The sequence below is a fragment of the Hypanus sabinus genome, chromosome 5 (genome assembly GCF_030144855.1).
Source record: "Hypanus sabinus isolate sHypSab1 chromosome 5, sHypSab1.hap1, whole genome shotgun sequence".
NCBI lineage: Eukaryota > Metazoa > Chordata > Chondrichthyes > Myliobatiformes > Dasyatidae > Hypanus > Hypanus sabinus.
In genome coordinates, this window is record NC_082710.1 from 37,713,845 (window position 1) to 37,738,601 (window position 24,757).

General features: G+C 39.7%; 1 protein-coding gene across 3 annotated transcripts in view; it reads right to left on the bottom strand.

Annotated features, from left to right (window-relative positions):
- LOC132394071 (guanine nucleotide-binding protein G(q) subunit alpha) overlaps positions 1-24,757 on the bottom strand; it is a 198,438-nt gene that overhangs the window by 17,293 nt on the left and 156,388 nt on the right. The window contains exons 3-7 of one of the 3 annotated variants that reach the window (XM_059969762.1): positions 21,368-21,522; positions 7,674-7,802; positions 7,074-7,202; positions 6,397-6,526; positions 4,481-4,634 (exon numbers count right to left, since the gene is read on the bottom strand). In XM_059969762.1, the coding sequence (XP_059825745.1) occupies positions 4,481-4,634; positions 6,397-6,526; positions 7,074-7,202; positions 7,674-7,802; positions 21,368-21,522 (697 nt within the window). The remainder of the gene's footprint in view (positions 1-4,480; positions 4,635-6,396; positions 6,527-7,073; positions 7,203-7,673; positions 7,803-21,367; positions 21,523-24,757) is intronic. The other 2 variants (XM_059969765.1, XM_059969764.1) reach the window with 2 other exon arrangements.

Below are 24,757 nucleotides of genomic sequence, written 5' to 3' on the forward strand. Positions count from 1 at the left end.
AGAGATTTTTCAAGAATCACTAGATTCTGGAATAGATCCGGACAGGAAAATTGCAAATGTCACTCCACTCCTTAAAAAGGGAAGGAGACAAAAGGAAGGAAATTATAGGCCAGCAGTAGTTGGCAACATGCTTAAAGATGAGGTTTCTGGGTACCTGCAGGCACATGGTAAAATAGGCTAAAGTCATCATGGTTTCCTTACAAACCTGTTGGAATTCTCTGAGGAAGCAACAGGAAGGATAAACAAAGGAGAATCAGTGGATGTTGCTTACTTGGATTTTCAGAAGGCTTTTGACAAGGTGAAGAGCTCAGAGTATTTCAGGAAAGACACTAGCATGGATAGAAGATTGGCTGACTGGCAGGAGGCAAAGAGTGGGCATAAAGGTGGCCTAGTGGTGTTTCACAGAGATCCATGCTGGGACCAATTCTTTTGACGTTATTTGTCAATGATTTAGATGATGGAATTGATGGTTTGTGGCTATGTTTATGTATGATATGAGAATAGGTGGAGGGATAGGTAGTGCTGAGGAAGCAGGAGGTCTGCAGAAAGACTGACTGATTAGGAGAATGGGCAAAGAAATGACAGATGAAATATAGTGTCGAGAAGTGTATGGTCAGTCACTTTGGTAGAAGGAAGAAAGGCAGAGACTATTTTCTAAAAGGGGAGAAAATTTGGAAATCGGAGGCGAAAGGGACTTGGGAGTCCTCATGCAAGGTTTCCTAAAGATTAATTTACAGGCTGCATCAATGGTAAGGAAGCCAAATGTAATATAAACATTCATAATAGTATTAATAATAACAATTTACTGATACAGAGTGGGAAATTATTTCCTTTCAGCAGCAATATTTAAAAACACACTTGGCAATGTGCCGACTTAACTAATATCATACAAAATAATAATATACAATAATAGTGTACCAGTGTGCAATAATAATGCACAAAATAAGAAAACAGACTGTTGTATTCTCCTGTCAAACAGAGATGTGTGCTATTATATATGCAGTTATATATGCTTATTGCATTTGGTAGGAAAATTTTCTGTAATGATCCTTGTGCCAGCGGAGCTAAATGAGTCTGTCCGAAAAGGTGCTCCACTTCTTATTCAATGGGTCATGGAGAAGATTACCAGTGACCTCCTCTCCACCATTACCTCAATAGAGTCCAGGTTGCAGCCTTTTTGATGAGTTTATTTTGACTTTTTGCATCACCAGCACCAATGCTGCTTCCCCAACATAAAACCGCAAAGAAGACTGCACTCGCTACAACAGACTGGTAAAATATCTCTAATATCTTGCTGCACACATTGAAGAATCTCAGCTTCCTTAGAAAATAGAGTCTGCTCATCCCCTTCTTTTAAACAGCCATGGTGTTGGTTTTCCAGTCAAGTTTGTTGTCGAGGTGAACACCCAAGTATTTGTACTCCTCCACCACCACAACTATTTCTTCCAGAAAGTATACAGGACACATCACAGTTTACTTCCTCCTAAGATCAATCACCATCTCCTTGGTTTTCACCACATTCAGGATCCCTCCCACACCACTCCACAAACTTGTCCACCCAGACCTCTGTATTCCGACTCCTGCCCAGCTCTGATACAACCAATCACCGCAGGGTCATCAACTTATGCAAGTGGCAAAATTGCGAGTTGTACTGTAAGTCTGAGGTGTACAGTGTGAACGGAAACGGAGACAGAACAAACTCTTGTTGGGCTCCAGTGCCACTCTCTACTAGCTCAGACAAAGAACTGCCCAGACGTACAAACTGGGGTCCATCTGTCAGGTAGTCAGTAAACCAGGAGATTACAACTGCACTAGCATTTGTCTATGTCCATCCTTTGCAGCTTCTCACTCATAAGTAGTGGCTGGATTGTATTGAAGGCACTACAGAAATCAAAAACTGTGATTCTCACAATGCCACCAGCTTCATCCATGTGGGAGTGAGCTCCCTGTAACAGGTAGATGATGGCATCATCCACTTTCACAAGGTTGGTAGGAAAACTGTAGAGGGTCCAATGAAGATCTCACCTGCACTCCAAAGTAAGTCAGGACCAGCCTCTCCAGCACCTTCATCACATGAGATGTGACGGCAATTGGTCTGCAGTCACTAATGTAGTCATTTCAAAAAGAACAGAATTTTAAAGCAAGGATGTAATGCTGAGGTTTTATAGGGCACTTATCAGACCACACTTGGAGATTCCTGAACAGTCATGGTCCCCTTATCTAAGAAAGGACGTGCTGGCATTGGAGAGGATCCAAAGGAGGTTCACAAGAATGATTCTGTAAATGAAATGATTAATGTATGAGGAGCGTTTGATGGCTCTGGGTCTGTATTCACTGGAGTTTAAAAGAACGAGGGGGATCTCATTGAAATCTGTGTTCAAAGTAAAATTTTTTGATCATAGTACATACACATTGGCGTATACAACCCCGAGATATGCGGGCACACTGGGCAAATCTGTAGAACAGTAACTTAATCAATGGACAACAAATTGTGCAAATGCAAATATCAATAAATAGAAATAAATAAAAAGTGTGGGAACACCAAAAGTAAAATGAGTGTATTATCCCCTTTTGATGGTTGATGGGTAGTAATTGGTCTTGAAACTGGTGTGCAAATCCTGAAGCTCCTGTACCTTCCACCAGATGGCAGCAGTGAGAAAAGAGCATGGCCTGGGTGGTGAGGATCTTTAATAATGGATGCTGCTTTTCTCCAGCAACATTTATGTAGGTGTGCTCAGTGGTTGGGAGGGTTTCACCTGTGATAAACTGGGCCAAATCCACCACTTTTTGTAGTAGGATTTTCCACTCAATGACATTACGGTTCCCCTACCAGGCCATAATGCAGCCAGTCATTCCTACCACACATCTATAAAAGTTTGGCAAGGTTTTTGAAGACATGCTGAATCTCTGCAGACCCCTGAGGAAGTAGAGGCACTGTCATGCTTTTTTCGCAGATTATATTTATATGATGGGTCCAGAACAGGTCCTTTAAGATAGTGACAACCAGGAATTTAAAGTTACTGTCCCTCTCCACGTCTGATCCTCCAACGAACAAAACCATGGACCATAAGACACAGGAGCAGAATTAGGCCATCTGGCCCAGTGAGTCTGCTCCGCTATTCAATCATGGCTGATGCTTTTCTTCTATCGCCTCAACCCCAGTTCCCGGCCTTCTCCCAGTAACCTTTGATGCCATGTTCAATCAAGAACCTATCAATCTCTGTATTCAATACACCCAACAACCTGGTCTACAGAGCTGCATGTGGTAACAAATTCCACAAATTCACCACCTTTTGGCTAAAGAAATTTCTCTGTATATCTGTTTTGAAAGAGCACCCCTCTATCCTGAGGCTGTGCCCTCTTGTCCTAGACTCTCCCACCATGGGAAACATCCTTTCCAATTGTACTCTGTCTAGGCCTTTCAACATTCGAGAAGTTTGAATTAGATCCCCCCCTCATCCTTCTGAATTCCAGTGAGTACAGATCCAGAGGCATCAAATGTTCCTCGTACGATAACCCTTTCATTTCTGGATTCACCCTTGTGAACCTCCTTTGGACTCTCTCCAACGCCAACACATCTTTTCTAAGTTGAGGAGCCCAAAACTGTTCGCAATACTCAAGCAGAGGCCTCACTAGTGCCTTATAAAGCCTCAGCAACACATCCTTGCTCTCGTATTCTAGACCTCTTGAAATGAATGCTAACATAGAATTCCTCACCACCGACTCAACCTGCAAGTACTGGCTCATGGACTTCTGGTTTCCCTCTCCTGAAGTCTACAATCAGTTTCTTGGTCTGACTGACATTGAGTGAAAGGTTGTAATTATTACACCACTCAGCCAAATTTTCAATCACCTTCTTGCATGTTAATTCATCACCATCTTTGAAGTTTGGCCAGGTGGCTTGCCTGCAGAAGGCAGAGGTCGTGGTGGAGCGTGTACATTCAGATTGGAGGGTTGTGACTAGTGGTCCCACAAGGATCTGTTCTGGGACCTCTACTTTTCATGATTTTTATTAACGACCTTGATGTGGAGGTAGAAGGATGGGTTGGCAAGTTTGCAGACGACACAAAGGCTGGTGGTGTTGTAGACAGTGTAGAGGATTGTCGAAGATTGCAGAGAGACATTGATAGGATACAGAAGTGGGCTGAGAGGTGGCAGATGGAGTTCAACCCGGAGAAGTGTGAGGTGGTACACTTTGGAAGGACAAACTCCAAGGCAGAGTACAAAGTAAATGGCAGGATACTTGGTAGAGTGGAGGAGCAGAGGGATCTGGGGGTACATGTCCACAGATCCCTGAAAGTTGCCTCACAGGTAGATAGGGTAGTTAAGAAAGCTTACTATTTGCTATTGACATTTACACCTCTTCCGATTGCAACTTTTTAAACCAATCCCATTACTACACTTTTACGTTTTAAGTTTTACGTGCATTCTATTTCTGCAGAATGTCTTCAGCAAATAATATTACATTCCATTAACTCACCATCATATTCTGGGAAGTAATCAACCAGGTGAGAATACATGATCTTCTCCTCCAAGAGATCTTTCTTGTTTAAGAAGAGAATTACTGAGGAATTCTGAAACCAAGGATATGTGATGATCGTCCGAAATAGTGCTTTGCTTTCCTCCATTCGATTCTGGAAAGAATTACATTGAGACAATATCGGCAATCAGAAGACAAGTACTGAAAAGTTTATTCCACTAAGTGTAGATTCAAGGCCAATGAAGGAATGATATAGTTTCTTTTACAACAAGTAGGTTACAACAGGGATCAGAATGCTGCTGATGACCAATTATTACTATTTTGAGAAATATTGTGGAATACTGGCAGCTCAGGATGGCTTCTTGGAAGCTTGGTTGATCACCAAGCTTGGCAAAATGTTTGCAGCCGTTTTGGCTCCAATCAAGAAGCCACCTTCCGTGCACAGTTGAGGGTGGTGTCTCCTCAGAATACTGGCTTATATACTCCCCCAGGGTCCAAATGGATATCGATTAGATGCCATGATCTGGTTGGCTGGTGCAAAACAATGTGAACTATTTAGCAATAGAAGATTCTGATTGGCTAGTTTCTGCAGAATTGCTATTCTGTCTGAAATGTAAAAGTACGTATAGATGCAAACATTTATTAATCTGTATGCAACATATAGACATACAGGCAGTCCCCTAAGTTATGACACGGTTCTGTTCTTGAGGAGTATCGTAAGTCAGAGATGAAATACAACATGGGGGAGAAGATCACATAAGCAGCACTGACAGGAGACTAAGCAGGCATAGGAAGAGCAGCTAGCAGCCTGCCTCACTAAGTCAGTGAGCAGGTGAGCAAGACTGTATCTTGGCTCAACTCAACCTGACTGTTATTGTACTGAGGGAACAGCAATGGGCTGAGAAGGCCTGCCCCCAGCCCCCTCCATCGCATTCTCTCCCAGTAGAAGAGGCCTGCTACAATAATTGTCAAAAAACAGTTGAAGTAAGGTTACATTTCACTTTCTTATTTTTCTCTTCTGATAAACACTTAACACAAGTAATTCCTGGATAACTATCTGAATTAGTGTAATATGTAAGTTTTAGTTGTATGATACTTAACTCAAGTTTGAAGAACATATTTAGTGCTTTCGCCATCACAAGCAATCAAATTTTTATAAGTGGCTGGATTCTTTTATTTGGTAGCCAGATTGTTTAAAAACATGGCTTTGCTGGACACAAATCTGATCTTACAATATGACTGCCAACAATATTCTCCATCACAAAGACCAGCTACTTCAACTCGACAACAAAATCTGATCTAGCTTAAATCTTGTGTACCATTTGGCACACCTAGGCTCAATTATTCAGTTTGACTTGTCCAGACCCAACATTCAAGTGTCAGATTCAACTGACTAAATCCAAATATATGCCTGATCCCACTCATCCAATGTCCTCCCAAATTTTTACCTACATTGGTTCTGAATGCCCAGTAAATAATTATTTTTATGTTTGTTCTTATGTCATTCTGTCTTCTACAACTCTCCACAACCTTCCCTAATGCAAAGAAGTATTAACTCTTAGTTCTTCAGAAGTCTGAACAACTGAAGTGTTATTGTCATGCACACATGCTGCTGCTCTATCAGAGGAAACAAGGTTAGTTGTGTGGGTGTTACCCTTACACTCCCTCCACAAATATTTCTGCTACTCTTTCCTCGATAAAGAACTTCATTTGACATATGTTTTAAGATCCTCATCACTTGTACAATGTTTCCACATATACTTTCTTTGCGAGCATTTCCCTCAAGATCTAATTCAAATGAAATATTGATGAATTAATTATAGTGTGTTAGATTTGATCCTTATTGAAACAAACTTAATCTAGAATAATTAAAATGCCATGGATTAAAAAACAGGTAATAACCCACAATTAATTACCTCATTGTCTGACTCCACAAGTACTTGATCATATTCACTAAGGGCAACCAAAAACATAATGGACGTCACATTTTCAAAGCAATGAATCCATTTTCTTCGTTCTGATCGTTGACCCCCAACATCGACCATTCTGAAAGACCAATACAAGATCAAATTTTATTGAATCAGATTAGGAAGTCAAACAACCTCACAGCAATCAGTCAATAAATCTGGCATGCAAAACAAGGGAGGTCTGGACTACTTTATTTCACATGCAGAGGCTAATATTCATATTATTAATAAAGCATCTCAGAGGAGGAAATAATCAAATTTAGTTACTGATCTGGAAGAAACCAAAGTAGATACATATTTGCGAGTCACTTCTTGCTCTTCAAATGATGACATATTGAAATGCAAAATTTATGTTTCATTGTTTAATCTTTTAAGTGATTTTCCATTTAATCATTCTTCAGACCGTGGATAATATTTCAAAGGTTACAAACAGCTTTTGAAAAAAGTATAAACATTTATAAGTATTATAATATTAATTTATGAAGCATGCAATTGTCATTTTAAAATCAATTCTAACAATATTACATAATGAAACTCTATGTATATCATGCTCAGAGTTCTGGTAGATTGAAGCTTGTTGTCCAAATTGCAAAAACTGTTAGTGCTGTTCAGTAATTTTCTTCTACCTGAAAATGACGGTTTGTAAGTCGAAAGGGTATTCAATGATCCCTGTTGTTGGGACTCGCACTCTAAGCACATCTTGTTGAGTGGGTAGATAGGTAGGTGCTGCTATACGGTCCAAGTCTTTAAGATAGCTACAGATGGAGAAACAACAGGAATGCAAAGAGTGTGACATTCGAGAGGGAAGACAGGGTGAGGAAAATAGAATGGGGTGGTGATCACCATTCTCCCTGCCTAAAAGACTCTACTGAGTTCCCCAAGATGATGCCACTTATTCAAGGTGGTGGCATGGGACAGTTTATTTGTACTTAAGCCATTTCCTTACCAGATTGTGCCATTTTCCCAAGAACGCAGAGTGCATTTTCCCAGTATTTTACATCTCCCAACACTTTGTGATTCTTTTTAAGAAAATCAATTGAATTGTTAACACCAAAGGATTAAATTACACAAATCAAAAATTGCAATCATTTTTTAAGATTTTGCCTCTGATAGGCTACGATAATTACTTAGCGACGTGAGTAATTAAGTGGTAGTTTATGTCAGAAAATACTGGGAGGACACAACTTCTGCTACCTAGGAAATTTACAACAGGCCCCAATCAGTACCTGAAGATTATATTCTCCAGATCAAATGGATACTCAATGATGCCAGTTGTGGGCACTCGAACCCGCAGCACATCCTGTTGAGTTGGCAGATAATCAGGTGCTGCAATACGATCAGTATCACTAAGGTAGCTGTGAAATAAGAAAGAAAATTAACTAAGATGCATTGACTCCTGTAATGGAGTGCCTTGAATTATTTATGGAAATCAAAATATGAAAAGCTGCAGTAAAAGTTAAAATGGACAAATTAACTAAAATGAATGAGACATACTCTTGCTTTGTTTGCTGAGAGACAGGAAGACAGAAGAGGAGTGGGGAGGAGGGTGGAGGGGAGAGAGACAGAGAGAGAGGGGGAGAAAGATAGATGGGGAGGGAGGGAGAGAGAGAGACAGAGACAAAGATAGAGGAGAGAGTGAGAGAGAGACAGAGGGACCCACACACCCACAAAGAGGGAGACAATGCATTATTTGGTTGCATTTTAAGTACAACATTCTACTGAGAAATTGGTCTGGAGATTGGCCAACTCATTATGATTGTTACTCACTAGTAAAACACTCAGTGTTAAAACAAAAGATTCAATGAGTTGAAAACAAAAATTGAAGCAGGCAGATCAGTGCAAAACTGAGTGAGCTGAATTGTCAGAGGTACCATCTTTCCAGGTAAAATGTTAACTGAAGCCTGATATGCTTTCTCAGGTATTCCTAAAAATCTTACGGTATTTTTTTCAAGGGAGTACAGGGGAGTTATTGACAACACCTCACTCATCAAGTCTCTAGATCAAACAATTTGCTGTATAAAACATTGTTTATGGAAACTAGCTGTGTACAAAATGCACTGCTGCCTTTGCTATATAAAAATATCACGTTTGTTGTGTTCTCAATGAGTAGTGTATTTTCTATCACATCAGTTAAAGAGAGAAATAATGAATTCTGTGTATGCTAACAAATTTGTTTGAAATTGGGTTTCATTCAAATGGGATACTCTGACTTCTATAAACAGACATATTAGATTTGAATCATAATGTACAGATCGATAACTCTACAGTTATCACACTGAAGGTAATTCAAATTCCAGTCTACATTGGTACTCCCTGGACACCCACATGCTATAATAACCTACAGCCCTAGATGAAGTAGGTCAGTCCTTTATTAGGTATCTGATTTACACTGTCAGTTTGATATTTGCTGGGCATGTATTACTAATACATTCCTCTGGCAAAACCCATTAGTTATAATTTCTGTTTTAATAGTGAGTCATGCCACAGAGCCTTGGAGATATATTTGAATTAAGCAGCATGATTACCAAACTTGTAAGATAATTCTGCTCAAAAAAGGCCATTGAAGAATAGAGAATTGAATACTCCAGGAACTAGGACCAAGGCAGGTTAAGATCTTTAAGATCTAAGATTTCTCCGAAAAAAATACAAGTTTTGTTTAATATAACAATTTGAATTACCTTTTATGAAGCCACTGCCCAAGTTATTTATCAAGCTTATATGCATTAAAGTGAATGCAAATTACAATAGCTGATAGAAAAAATCATCTTCTGAACAAAAGCAGACTCCATTCTCTTAACTCTTAGTCAGGGACAGTATAGAAAAAATTCTTGGTTATGAAATAGACCAAACATTATGCATTCTTACCAGGTAATACCAACTAAAGGCCAAATGCATTCACAGCGGAATGAAAATCATGTAGGAACCTTCCTAGATTGTTTACTTCAAACAATTATTGCCAGTGCTCTGATTTGCCTGTTGTTTCTCTGACATTAAATGTACCTATTGAAACCTATTCAAAGTCTTGCTCAGATCAGATTAACTGCTTATATCTCATCGGAAAATTAAACCAACAACTTGTAGATCTGTACTTGCATTCCAATATGCTCAACACAAATGTATCCTGGTTATTTACTGATTATTTTACGCTATGTTAGCTGAATAAAAAAAAACTTGGGACATTATTTTCATTGTATTCCACTTGCGTTTAGAAATCAATCATTTTGGGCAAGATGGTTTTACGAGAGTAAATTATTTCTAACGGCAGAGACAGGAAAAACATCATGTTAATTTTCTTGGGATAACAATTATTTTACATAATACAAGAAATCCAAGTAATGCTCAAAGAAAAAAAAATCATAAAAAAAGATAATAGAGCTGGAGTAAATTGTGCTAATATAATATTTTATATTAGTGAGTATACGAAATATATTATGGCACAAATAATCCCAACATTTCCCAACCGTCCCAACCAGGTCAGCTGTGTTATTTTTCAAAGCCATAATAATTAGAATTTAAAATGAAATGTCCAGGTCTTAAAGGGCATTTAAGTTTTAAGAAGTGTGAACAAGTAAACCTTAAGAGGAAAGTGATTTGTTATGAAGGGTAACCAGTTACAGTTTCAATTAATGTTTAGATCTTAAAACAAGTTTGTGGATGCATAAGGAGGGTATAAATTTGCTTCCAAGCTTCATTGTTGTTCGAAGGCAGAGTTTAACCAAATGGGAACACAAATGGCCTTAACCTGCAAAAAGTAGTGGATACAGCCCAGTCAATCACAGGTAAAGCCCTCCCCACCATTGAGTATACAGTCTGCCCTCCTTATCCGCGAGTTCAGCATGCGCGAATTCAACCAACCGCGAATTGAGAAAACCCGGAAGTGCTCCTCCAGCACTTGTTGTTCGAGCATGTACAGACTTTTCTTCCCTTGTCATTATTCCCAAAACAATGCAGTATAACAACTATTTTACATAGCATTTGCATTCTATTAAGTATTGTAAGTAATCTAGAGGTGATTTAAAGTAAACGGGAGGATGTGCGTAGGTTATTGTGGATCGGGATTGAAAAAAATTCGGAAGTTCTCTTACTAAGTAAGTCGGAACAGGAACATCCGGTATTATTTAGCATCAGTTAGTCAAACATTTGTCTTAGTATATAGTATATATTTTACCTTTCTATGCATATAAAACACTTAAGAACATATGTTTTCAGCATCAGGCTTGGGAATGGAAGTTCCCAAGTTCGATCCAGTGACAGATCGCTCCCGCGCACGCTCTCCTGGTTGATGTGGAGGATCAAAAACCCAAAACCCAAAAACCCAATAATTAAACCACTGTGTTGCTTAGTAATAATTTTAGCTTTTATTGGGGCAGGGCCTTTCTCACTTCATCCTTTAAAATTGTTCCGATTGTTGACCGAATGTAGCCTAACGCTTTTCCAATGACCGATGGCGTTTCATCTCTTTCCGATCGCTTTATTATTTCCACTTTATTTTCAGTCGTGATCGTGATTATTTTTGTGAACAGAAACACTGCAGATTCAGAGCTCCGCTGCCGGGTCCTAATGAGACAGGTTAAATAAGGTCTGGGGTTCCGCTGGGTCCTAAGGTCCACCGCATTGACACAGGTTGAACAAGGGACTTGAGCATCCGCGTGTTTTGGTATCCGCGAGGGGTCCCAGAACCAATCCCTCGCGGATAAGAAGGGCCGACTGTATTTACAAGGAGAGCTGTCACAAGAAAGCAGCAACCATTAGAGACCCCCACCCCTAGCATTTCTTCTCATTGCTGCTATCAGGATGGAGGCAAAACAGCCTCAAATCCCACACCATCAAGTTCAGGATCAGCTATTATCCCTCAACCATCAAGCTTCAGAACCAGAGGAGATAACTACACTCACTCCAACACTGAACTGATTCCATAATCTATAGGCTCATTTTTAAGGACTCTACAATTTGTGGTTCTCAATATATATTGCTTATTTATTATTATTATTTTTGTATTTGCACAGTTTGTGGCCTTTTGCAAATAGGTTGTTTGTCTTTGTGGTATGCAATTTTTCAGTGATCCTATGAGTTTCTTTGTATCTTCTGCAAATGCCTGCAGAAAATGAATCACCAGATAGTATATGGTGACATCTATCTACTTTGATAATAAATTTACTGTGAACTTTAAACTACGTTTGTCATCTTAGTGTCATATTTTTGTAGCTATCCAAAACAAAAATACTCTCAATCTTTAGAACATAATGAAGTTTCTTCTTCCTTTCCCTACTTAACAGATGACAAAGCTATGTAATAGACTTCCTACATCTCATCTCACAAATACTGCCAAACTGATGATTGAAGTGATTCCCAATAATAACCAAGAAGAGGAATTCTGTGGCTACAAACTACTTATTTACTCCGACTGCAGTATACTACGACAGTATACTAAAGCCTCCTCATATCTTTATACACAAAAAAAAACTCAAAGTCACCTTCACAAAATAAGCAATACCTAAGAATGTACTGTATTTCCTCTGTACTCTGCACTTTATTCTGCATTCTGCTATTGTTTACAGTGTACTCCCTGAATGCACTATGTAATTTTTCTCCATGAACGGTATTCAAGAGGAGTTTTTCACTGTGCCTTTGTACAGGTGACAATTGTTTTCATTCCAAAATATCTTACAGCTTTACCTTTGGAGATGAATGTGATGTTTCAAGCATATCAATAAATGCCAAGTGTTCTTTGCTTTGGTTATTTATGTAATTGAAATAACCTCTGTTGCCTGGTGTTGATTTCTAGATTTTCCAGAAATTCTCACTGGCGGTGTTGTCCAAGTGTGCTTTCCCCATTATTTCATGTGAGCTTGTGATCATCCTCCCTCTAAGAACTTTTGGCTTCAGTGAGCTTGTGAGCCAAACTTCCCTGTGAATTATCTGGGCCTATATCGCACAAGTTATTGCACAGAATGGTATTGTAAGGCTTCTAAATCTCAGTAGATACAAACCTAGCTTGTCCAAGCTTTCCTCATCAGTATTAGTCTGTGTTAGATATGTGGGTTATAAGAAAAAAATGGCTGGAGTCAGTGAAAATAGTGAAAAGGAAACTGCCAATACTTACAACAAGTTTTCTATAAGTAAACACAGTAGTAGCTCTGTACTTATTATTGTCCAGTGTGAACTCCTGGCAGTCCCTTTCCCTCTCTCACACTGAGGGCGAAGTCCTCCTTTTTATTTTAGGCACTAGGACATGCCAGTTTTAACTACAAACAAGCTAACTTATGACTACACATGAATTAGAACACAGAAACATAGAAAACATACAGCACAATACAGGCTCTTCAGCTCACATGTCCCCACCTTTGAACTACCTAGGCTTTACCCACAGCTCTCTATTTTTCTAAGCTCCATATAGCCATCCAGGACTCTTTTAAAAGACCCTATCGTTTCTGCCTCCACCACCACTGCCGGTAGCCCATTCCACGCACTCACCGTCCTTTGCATAAAAAACTTACCCGACATTTCCTCTGTACCTATTTCCAAACACGTTAAACTTGTGTCCTTTCATGCTAGCCATTTCAACCCTGGGAAAAAGCCTCTGATTATCCACACTATCAATGCCTCTCATCATCTTATACACCTCTATCAAATCACCTGTCATCTTCCGTCGCTCCAAGGAGAAAAGGCTGAGTTCACTCAACCTGTTTTCATAAGGCATGCTCCCCAATTCAGGCAACATCTTTGTAAATCTCCTCTTCATGCTTTCTATGGTTTCCACATCCTTCCTGTAGTGAAGCGACCAGAACTGAGCATAGTACTCCAAGTGGGGTCTGACCAGGGTCCTATATCACTGTAACATTACCTCTCAGCTCTTAAACTCAATCTCAATAATATGATGCACCCCACAACGTAGCTACCATCATATTACAAAATAAACAGAATGATCTACCTTAAATACTGTGTACAAACGTTAACATATTTACATGTCCCCATTACTAAACAAATTGAACATTCCACCGTGAGTGGCAGGAAAGGCATCATAAAGACAACACAAGCACATCAGCTTGGTTTAGGATTAAAGTAAACTTTGGTGTCTGACTCGGAATATATGTAGAAATGCAGAGGGAAAACAGCGGGTATACGGGGGGGGGGGACGACGACATTGAAGTGCATACACTCAGCGCAACAACAGAATGACTAGGTGGTGTCCCTGTTTGAGTGAATGCACGTGTGTGAGGAGTACATTTACTGAGTGCTCTCCATCACAGTCTGGTAAACCTTCTGTCAAGTGATTTGGAAGGGCAGTACTGTACATAATATCCCAGATGTGGTCTTGCACATAACTTTCCCTATTTTGAACATGGAGCACGACAGCAGAGGACAGATACGTTGATCACAATGTTGTCCAGACATTTTAACCTATTCTAAAAATAATCTAACCCTTTCCTGCTACATAGCCTCCATTTTTCTATCATCTATCTGCCTATCTAAGAGTTCCTTGAATGTCCCTAATGTATCTGCCCCTACCACTACCCATTGCAAGGTGTTCCATGCACTTAGCACTCTGTATAAGTAAAACTTAATTCTGACATCCAACCACCACCCCTCCACCAATATTTTCCTCCAATCACTTTAAAATTATGTTCCCTTATATGAGTCAATTCCACTCTGGGAAAAAGTCTCTGGCTAGCTTGTCGATATGAGCCTCTTATCATCTTGTACACCCTTATCAAGTCCTTTCTTATCCTCCTTCAGTCCAAAGAGATAAGCCCCAAGTTGTTCAAACTCCTCCTTGCAATAGTCACATTCTGCTGACTTCCTAACTACTAACTGTGCCCTAAGACACCCAGATCACTCTGCAAATCAGAGCATGCACTATGTCACCCACTTAGATATTTCCTTTACTATTCGCACCATAAATTGCCATCTCATGTTTTGCCACATTACACTCTGTTTGTCTAATCCACTGAACCTCCACAGCCTCCTTACATCTTCTTCACAATTTATTTTCTCAGCCATCTCTTCATCTGTAATTTATGCTTCATTCAAGCACAATAACTGTAAATAGCTGATGCCCCAGCACCACTGGTTACATAGATTAGTAAAATTGGATGGCACAGAAACAGACACTTAAAACCCAATTTATCCATGCCAACTCTGATATCTAGCTGCACAAATCACAACTGCCCACAAACCTTCCTCCCAAGTAACTGACCAAATGCCTTTTAAATATCCTAACTGTATCTACATCCACAACATCCTCTGGCAACTCATTCCATATAACCACCCCCTTTGTGTTTAAGATGTTGCCCCTCAGATCTCCTTTCAAACTCTCTCTTTCAGCTCAAAACTATACCTTCTTGTACTGGACTCTCCCACTCTACTACTCATAGCGTTGTAAACCTCTACAAGGTCATTAGCAACAAGAAGAACTATTCAAGCTAACTCTTCATTTCCCATTAAGCATCTTGAGAACTTTGGAAAATTAAAGGTAACACATTTCTTTCTCACCAGCAACCACCATTCGGACCAGAGGGCAAATCCACTGGATCCACAGCCTTGTCCATGAAAGGCAGCACAGTGGTGCAATTAGTAGATCTGATTCCGAGAAACCGAGTTCAATCATAAGCGTAGTTCGTATGCTCCCTGTGACTGTCGGTTTCTTCCAAGTGCACTAGTTTCCTCTCACATCCCACTGATATGCAGATTGATAAGTTAATCAGCCACCTTAAATTGGCCCAGTAGGTGAGTGATAGAATATGGAGGGTAGGGGGGAGGGAGGTGTTGATTTGAATGTGGAGAGAATGAAATATGGAATTAAGAAAGGACTAGTCAACATGTGTGCTTGTTGGTTGGTACGGCCTTGGTGAACCGAAGGACCTGTATCCATGCTATATTGCTCTAATTTGTTCAGTACCACTTCACTGATGTTTGTAATTTCTCTGCATTTCTTCCTGCCTCCAACTCCAAACTTACCCTATATAGTTGGTACCTCTATGTGGCACAGACACAACGCTCCACACTGATTAATTAGTCAATTCGAGGCACGGTAACAAGCGTCGGCTTTACTTGACACACCACAGAGACAATTACATACATGTGGTGTATGGTGTGCCATCACAGGACTATCTCCAGAGTGATCCAGAATTCACACCTCAGCAATCCAAGCAAAATCTTTTTCAAAAATCACCAGAAAAGGCCTTAGAGTTCCCAGGTAAGAAAGTCCTTAAAAGCTTCTACCCTTCATTCCAGAGCAATAATCAATGACCAATAAATAATTTTTCAATTAATGTTGTTAACGTCATATTCTTCCTTAGCATTCACCCTCTCTTTATTTCAACAATTCTTTTCAAAATGTTTATCGATCTATAAATTTTCACAAGATGAAACCTGTAAGTCGTATTGTTCGGAATATAAGCACTTAAGAAATAAGAATGGGAGTAAGCCATCTAGCCCATCAAGCCTGCTCCACTATTCAATAAGGCGGCCCTGTATTGTGCTATAGGTTTTCTATGTTCCTAAGATCTGATCTGGCCTACCTGGCTTTCCCCCAAACCCTTCATTTCCTGACTAAGCAAAACTTATCCAACTGTGTCTTAATGTATTTAATGAGGTAGCCTTTACTGCTTCCCAGGTCAGAGAATTCCAGAGTTGCGTTACCCTCTGGGAAAAGCAGTTTCTTTTCATCTCCGTCCTAAATCTATTCCCCTGAATGTTGGGGCTATGTCCCCTGGTTCTGGACTCACTCATTGGAGAAAACCACTTGCCTGCCTGTACATTGTATGTCCCTTTCACTGTTTTATTTGTTTCTATGAAATCGCCTCCAGTCTTCTGAATTCCACTGAATAAAAGCTCAGGTGACTCAATCTCCCTCATCTCTGAAAGCAACCTAGTGAATTTCCTCTACACTGCTTTCACAGCCAATACATCTTTTCATTGTCAAACTTCTTCCAAAGATACAGTATCTCTTCCAAGTTGTTAAATTACATCATGAACTGTTGCGGGCCCAGCACCAACCTCTGCAGCACTCCACTAACTGCTAACTAGCGGTTTATTCCAACTCTCTCCATTTTATTGGTTAACCAACCCTCTATCCACACTAATATATTACCTCCAAACTCCATGCATCCTTGTGGATAAGTCATTTATATGGCACCTTATTGAACACCTTCTGGAAATCCAAGTATACAACAGCCACCTGTTCCCTTCTATCCACTGCAATCATCATACCTTCAAAGAATGCCAGAAAGTTTGTCAAACTTCATGAATTCCTGCTCTGTCTGCCTAACAGAACTGACATGTTAGATGTGCCGTCCACATGATGACTGACACAAAACAGCCATTCAAGGCCCTCGGGCATTTCCACATTATCCAATATTAATTTTCCCCCTTGTCATCTTCCTCAGGACCTACATTCACTCTAGTCACCCTTCTTTGCCTTTATATGATTATGAAAACTTTTACTGTCTGTTTTTATATATCTATGCAAGTTTACTTTCAATCTACCCTTTCCATGTCACTTGCTTAGTTTGACTGCTTTAAAGCATCATTGTTGCTTTGGAAAATTTAGTTTTGAAGAATTGGTAATCTAATTATAAACACAAGGAAGTCTGCAGATGCTGGAAATCTGAAGCAAAACACACAAACTGCTGGAGGAACTCAGCAGGCCAGGCAGCATCTATGAAAAGGAATAATCAGCCGACATTTCAGACAGAGATACTTTTTCAGAACTGAAAAGGAAGGATGATAGCTAGAAGGTGATAGGTGAACCCAGGTGGGTAGGAAAAATAAGGGGCTGGAGAGGAAAAAATCTAAGAGAAGGAGTGTGAACCATAGGAGAAAGGAAAGGAGGAGGGGACCCGGGGAGAGATGTTAGGCAGGTGAGAAGAGGTAAGATGCAAGTGAGGAATACAAGAAGAGGGAAAGGGTAGGGAAAGTGTTTTTTTACTGGGATGAGAAAATGATATCATCCATCAGGTTGGATAATATCTAAACAGAAACCAAGGTATTTCTCTTCCACCCTGCCTTGCAACGATATGTCGGAAGGAGAAAGGAAATCAGAATTAAAACATTTGGCCACCTGTAAGTTCCGTTTTGGTGGGTGGAGCGGAAGTGTTCAATGAAGCGGTCCCCTGACCTACCATGAGTCTTACCAATGTAGAGGAGGCTTGCATCAGGAGGACCAGACACAATAGAAGGCCCCAACAGCTGCCTCCCCTGGAAGGACTGTTTAGGACCCTCAGTGGAGGTGAGAGAGAAAGTGAATGGACAGGAGAGGCACTTTGTAATGTAATCTAATTATTCACTTTTAAGTAGATTTTAGATCATTTGTAATCTAATTATTCCACTTTTCTTCTGTTAAACCTGACACTGTCACAAATGTATACAAGGCTCAGAGTGTATCAGAGCTACTGAAGAATCTTTACATACAACACCCAGGAAGCCAAGTATTTGATCGCGGCAAACCTAATCAATTAATGTGAATTGCCTATGAAAGTCAGAAAGCTTTCAGTATTAAATGCATTTATCTGACTGTTTTCCCATATTCACTCAATTGTAAATGTCTTTAACAGAAGACAGATCCCTGCTAGGTTAGCCAGGCTACTACTTATGTGTACATCGTATCATGAAAAAGTACCTTAGTATCATCTCCAACTATAATTTAAACGTATAACAGTAACTAACTCTATCATCATTTCAATCCATTTGAAATTAAATGGGTGTCACAGCAACATAGCAGTTAGTGCCACACAACTATAGCTCGTGGCATCAGAGTACACAGTTCAATTCTGGTGCCATCCAGAAGGAGTCTCTTTACATCCCTCCTCGTGGAATGCGTGGATTTTCCTCCCACAGTCCAAAGGCTTGCTGGGTAGGGTAATCAGTCATTCTCAATTGTCCCGTGATTAGGTTAGAGTTAATCGGGGTTGTCGGGAGTTGTGGGAGCACATAGCTTAAAAGGGCCAGAGGGGTCTACTCTGTGCTGTGCCACTAAATAAATAAATAAATAAATAAATGGCTTCAGCTGGATCATTACTGAATGGAAATCCCTTCAGAAGCATTCGCTAAGAAGCTTTCATTGTAAGTAGGAAAATGATAGGATTTATTACAGAAAGAAGGGTGGTCATGCAGTTCCTTAATCAATGGCACAGAAGATGGAAATGACAAGCAAATCAGAAAATACCAAGTCTGATCAAAATCAGGTATACTGTTGTTTTTAGCTGGCAAACTGACAAACAGCATGGTTAAATAAATTCTTCTTTGATAAGCTGGTTGGATGAAAAACTAATGAAGCCTATTATTGTAACAGAATGAGGCAATTCTTGAATTAAACTACATAGTGCTTTGAATTGAAATCATTACTCAACAGGTAGCATTGTTTGCTATTTATGGGTTCTATTTCTTTATCATACTTCAACAGGAAAAGTGAAAATATCAAGGTTATTAAGGTTCATTTACAAATATCACTACATATATTCATTTCCTGCCACTTAGCAAGATCACCCATCAACACAAAACTAACTTTCAAGTACAGTTAGGCAATACTTTGTCCTTTAACTGCTTATGCTGTGTTCTCTTTGATAATAAAGTAATGAAGGAAACCAGACTTATATCCCGCAAATCCATACTCAATGCTATTGTTGAAGCACTCTCACCAAATGCGGTAATTTATCTAAGTGGTTTACTCAAACTTTCACAAAGAATTGACAACAAATGCTGTGCTTACTGACGATGCCCACATCACACAGGATGAAAAATACAGAAGGCAGCAATTGCTAGCAAGAACAGCTACTGCAACTCTGCTGACTCTTTAAAAGAGCTATACAATTAGCCTTTGGTCCCCTGCCCTTTACCCAGCAGTCCAAACAATTTTCTTTTACCTTTTTCACTTTTTTGATGCTATTTCTGGTCCCTTTACAGGCAGTGCATTTGACACTTGCATCTAATTACCTCTGGTTCTTTTGTTATTCACCTTGCATTTGAGTCCTTTAGTCTTGGACAGCCTTAATTATTCTATCACTATCCTGCATATTGATACTAATAATCTCTATTTGTCTTTTCTCTCCCAATGGAATTTCTGTTATCAATCTATGACGATCACTCACTTTGACTGGCATTGTTCCAGATTGGCTTAAATATTCCCCACAGCTGCTTTAATAAACATTTAGCATAACTTGCTTACTGTTTATATTATGTGTAAAGGGGGTTTCTTCTTTTTCTTTGTTACTACGTATATTAATCAAAATGGCTTCTTTGTTTTGTTAAAAGTAGGAATGCTTCTTTGTTGCGAGAGAGTGCTGGAAGCTTGTTTGGGTTAAAATTTACTGATAATGAGAATTGTATTCCTTTGTTAACCAATTGGGATTCATGTTGTTCTTTCTTCTAAGTCTGTAAGCCAAGTACTGCTGAACCTGTGGCGAGTTTCAGGGGCCAGAGAAGAAACTGATATCTCAATTGCAGGAGGCTGAAGAGACTGCAGGAGCAGTGCAGGCCACGTGTTTCTGTTTAGAGAAGATCAAACAGCAGCTACCGATCGCAGAAATGAGGAAGAATACAGATTCGATGGATAATGTGCTAGATTTGTGGTACATGCTGCCTTTTGCTGACTTTCCCTCGATTGAGGAAAAGACCTTTGGCCCTTCTCCCACTGAGTCAGGTGTAGTGGGGAGGGTTAGCTGTGGGCATGAGTGAGAGGTTGACAGAGGAGTTGGTAGCGGGCCCAAGGTATCCCCAGTTGTGTCCGAGCCTGAAGGGTTTAGGTGAGGGGGTATGGAGGTCTCAGAAGGGTTAGGGAACTCCCAGATAGTTGGCCTATGTAGCGCCTGAGGAACAGGGCGTGAGGTTTACAGTGTGGGGAGGAGATGTCACTGTTTGTGCTTGGGTTAGGGTGTGTTGGCAGGAAAGGTGGTGAGTTATTTAATAGTTGTGAGGACATGACTTTTATTTGGTGGGGGGAGAGTGTAAAGGGGGGTTTCTTCTTTTTCTTTGTTACTACGTATATTAATCAAAATGGCTTCTTTGTTTTGTTAAAAGTAGGAATGCTTCTTTGTTGCGAGAGAGTGCTGGAAGCTTGTTTGGTTTAAAACTTACTGATAATGAAAATTGTATTCCTTTGTTAAACAATTGGGATTAATGTTGTTCTTTCTTCTGAGTATGTAAGCTATTGTTGGCGGGCTTTTGGGGAGATTGGCGCGAGGGGGTGAGAGAGAGGGAGGACGTAATGCTGTAAACTGGGAGATGGAACGGACCCTGAGCGGGGGTCCGAGGCCCAAGGTTTTCGGTGAGGAGAGGAGACGAAGACAGATTCATGTGGAGCGTCTGGTCGACCACCGTGGTTGGTCCCGAGTGGCGGGTCGAGGAGTTTGGAGGGGATCGAATGGTGGCCAGAAGACTTCAGTAATTGAGCTCCAACGGTTGTGCATGAAGTGGTTTGAACTTTGATAAGTTTGGCACCTTTTCTTTAATTTTTTTCTTTCATATATACTGTATCGTTATTAATCACTTAGTTATAGTAAACTTTATAAATTGTACTCATTTAATCGCATATGGTGTACTGTCTGTTTTGGGCGAGGTGGGGACATCACACAGTATCCACACCAGCTGATTACCCAGTTTGCCGGGGCCGAAGGCTGCTCCCCCTAGACGAGAACCAGCTGAGCGAGCCTGAGGCGACCCGGGGGTTACATATGCTTTTACTTAGAACACTAAGTAATATACATTTTTTTAAAAAATTCACCATTCTTGTCACCTTCAAAACTTCCATGTATCAATTATCAAAATACAGATAAAAAAACTTAATTCTTCATTAAACTACCAGACTTAGAAAGACTTAATGCCTCTACATGTAGAGCATAGATTTTTGTTTCCACCTTAAATGAAAATCTTTGTTCATGGCAAACATACTTCATGACAAAATTAATTAGAATTACAAACTTACTATTTAGTAGAATCGGACAGCTGGTACTCTCTCCTTCGATCATAAGATTCCTGGATGCCTGGATCAACCCATAAACACTTTATTGCATCCACATAGGGGTTTTCAAATGTTGTCACTTTTTCTACGTCGATTTCACGAACCAGCTGTGCATGTGCCTGTAGAAAGTTAAATGAAAATTGTACGTTAAGATACTAATCACTAAGGTTTTTGTACGACTCCTTTCTAAAACAATGACCAAGCAGAGACTACAGATGTTCCATCACTGTTAGATTTGCTAAATGTTACCTGATGGAAGTACAGGCACAGAAATGATCCAAAGAACATCAAGCTACACGAAATCTGTGCAATGCTACCAACAAAAACTACAGGCACTGTGGAATAACTGAGTTTCCTGAATTCTGGCCTATATCTACCAAAACCTCCAGAGCCATAGAGTTCTCAATAAATTACTACTAGACTGACGTGTAAATGAGCAAAGCACGATGAAGTAGTTAAACTCAGTGACTGGACCTTGCTTTAAATGTAAGCTGAAAAAGTATGCAACTAGACACCAGGGAGCTCGGAGTATATGTATCATCGTAATCAAAGATTGAGGAATAGACAGGTAAGAATTCAGGAAGAGGACTGAGCAAAGGAGTCCAGAACTGTCGGAAACAGATGAGATGATCCATCCATTCTTCCACTTTGCTGAGCACCAGTGGTTTACCCTAAGCTTCTAGTTGCGGCCACTTCAATTTCCAAGCAAAGATCAAAGTTCAAAGTAAATTTATTATCAAAGTATGTACACGACATATAACCCTGAGATTCATTTTCTTGTGGCCATATCCAATAACCATAATAAAATCAATGAACAACTGCACCAACAGGGTGGACAACCAGTCTGCAAAACACAATAAACAATGCAAATACAAAAAGAAATAATAATAATAAATAAGCAATAAATATCGAGAACATAAAATCAAGTGTCCTTGAAAGTGAGTACATAGGTTGTGGGAAAATATCCGTGATGATGCAAGTAAAGTTATTCCCATTGGTTCAAGAGGGGATGATATTATTGAATGCCGAGCTGTAGTCAATAAAGAGCATCTTTGCTGTTTAGATGTTCCAGGGTTGAGTGAAGAGCCAATAAAATGGCATCAGCTATGGACCTGTTGTGCTGGTAGGCAAATTGGAGCAGATCACACTCCCACTCTGAGCCACGTCTGTGGCTTCCTGCACTGTTTCAACAAGGTCCAATGTTAGCTTTAGGAACAAGAGCTCATCTTTTGTTTAGGCATGGTTGAGCCTTCCACAGTCAAATCAAATTCTCCAACTTCAGTTAACACTCTTTCTGCCTGCATCAGAACTGTCCATATCTGCCAGTCATAATTTTGGCTTATTTTTTTTCCTTCGAAGTTGTATCATTCAGCCTGACAGGCATGTCCCGCTGAGTTGCTATACAGCAACACACAGAGACAAACAAGCTTAATCTGATCCTAACTGCTACATTAACTCATTTGGTCGTGGCTTATTAGAGAGGTTCCATTTGTTTTTCACATCTCTCCTGACTTTCACTAGAACTGAAAACTAATATATTTTGTCTCTTTCCAGTTCTGACAGAAGGGTCTTGAACCAAAAATACCTTGATGCTGAGTGTTTGCAATAATTTTCTAATTTTGTCTCAGACTTCCAGCATCAGCAATTTTTTTTTAAAAAGTGAGGTAATGATGATTCCTGCCTATTATGCACATAGAATAATGTCTTTCTTCTCCTCCCCCCCCCCCCAAGTAAGCTGGTATTATTTGGTTCCACTACATCATTTAATAAAAGTAGGTCTGAAAAATTCAGCATTTCTTCTGAGTCATTCTAGATGCCTGGCCACTTTCCATTTTTCTTATTTAAATGCTATTTTACTGGCAATGAAATACTAAACTTCGGACAATTTCTATAAGCGAAGAAATATCACCAATCTAACGCATGGCAACTGAATTTTTTTAAGCAATCAATTGCTTTTGCCAGTTTTATTTTATGAAAAAAATTTGGTGTTTTTTACATTACTCTTTAGGTTAACTGTACTTGGCCTTTTGCTCTGTCACAACAATATAGTCCTATTCAGAATCAAAGGACAAGACATAAAACCATGTTAACTGCTTCTATTTCTACCACATTCAATCCCCATTGAGTGTCCCCTACAAATGACCTCGCAGATCAGTGAAATTACCAAGATCCTTTGAATTTTTCTCTATATCAAGATATGAATATTCAATATCTTTTGCTCTCATTGTCCCTTCCTCAAAACAGCAATGAAGAGTGCCTTGACCTAATCATCAGTTGCTCTCTGATCTTGAGTTGTCCAATCTGTTGTATTTGTCTGCCTCCAAGTGTAGCTCTCACCTTCAACCTTAATTTCTTGCGGCAAGAAATGCTTAGGTATTCAGGTGACACGGCTGCAGTTTGCAAAAATTCTTAAGGACAATGGTGTCTGGGAGCAATTCAGCATCTGAGAAAAGAATTCTTTCCATATGTTGCTGTCTCCTTTTGACCACTATGAATAAAAGTTAGCAAAATATTTGATTTGGGTGTTTGTGAGTCCTTGCTACACTGCAGTGACATATTCTACACTGACTCTGTCAACACAGCGGTCTATGTATTGTAGACAGAATAACAGCAATAGATTATTATCCTAATCCCTTAATTTTAGACAAATCTCTTGAAGAATATGATTTAAAAAACTAGGCATATGCCTCGTGAGACAAATTCCAAAAGAGACAAACTGACCTGACACAATGTAAGATCTGGAGAAGTGCAAAATCCCTGAAGAAATGTTACCAATCTAATGCATACCAACTGAACGTTTTAAGCAGGCACTTGTTTTTGTCACTGTTAATTAATCAGAATATTCAATGTACTATGCATTACTAATTAAACTATACGTGGCTTTTTCCCCTCCCCCATTAGACAGCCATATCTGGAATGCATGGGAAACAAAATGAGACTGAACCCAACATCAGCAGCACACTGCAGTGTATTCAGTTGTGCATTTTGTTATATTTCAGCAACAGGGGGAGGCAGGATGAAAGGAAATAAAAGCTGCCTGCGTTCAGATGACTAACACATAGCTCAATCTGCCTCTGAATTATCACGAATGTTAGTAAACTACTTACCCCACCTCTAACCAAGTTCAGCATCTCTATCCCCTCAACATTCAGTCTTCAATGGGTGTCCTCTACAGCCTCTCAGCTTAAAGATCAGTGAACTACTGAGATCTACTGAATTGCATTCTTTTCATAACAAGAAAGTTATTCAACATCTTCTGGTTTGAAGGACTTCATCATCTCTCCATCAAGTGCTTTGTTTTTATTTGATATGTTAAATACTAAGAGAAAAAAAGTCATAATTTATGCTTCTCAA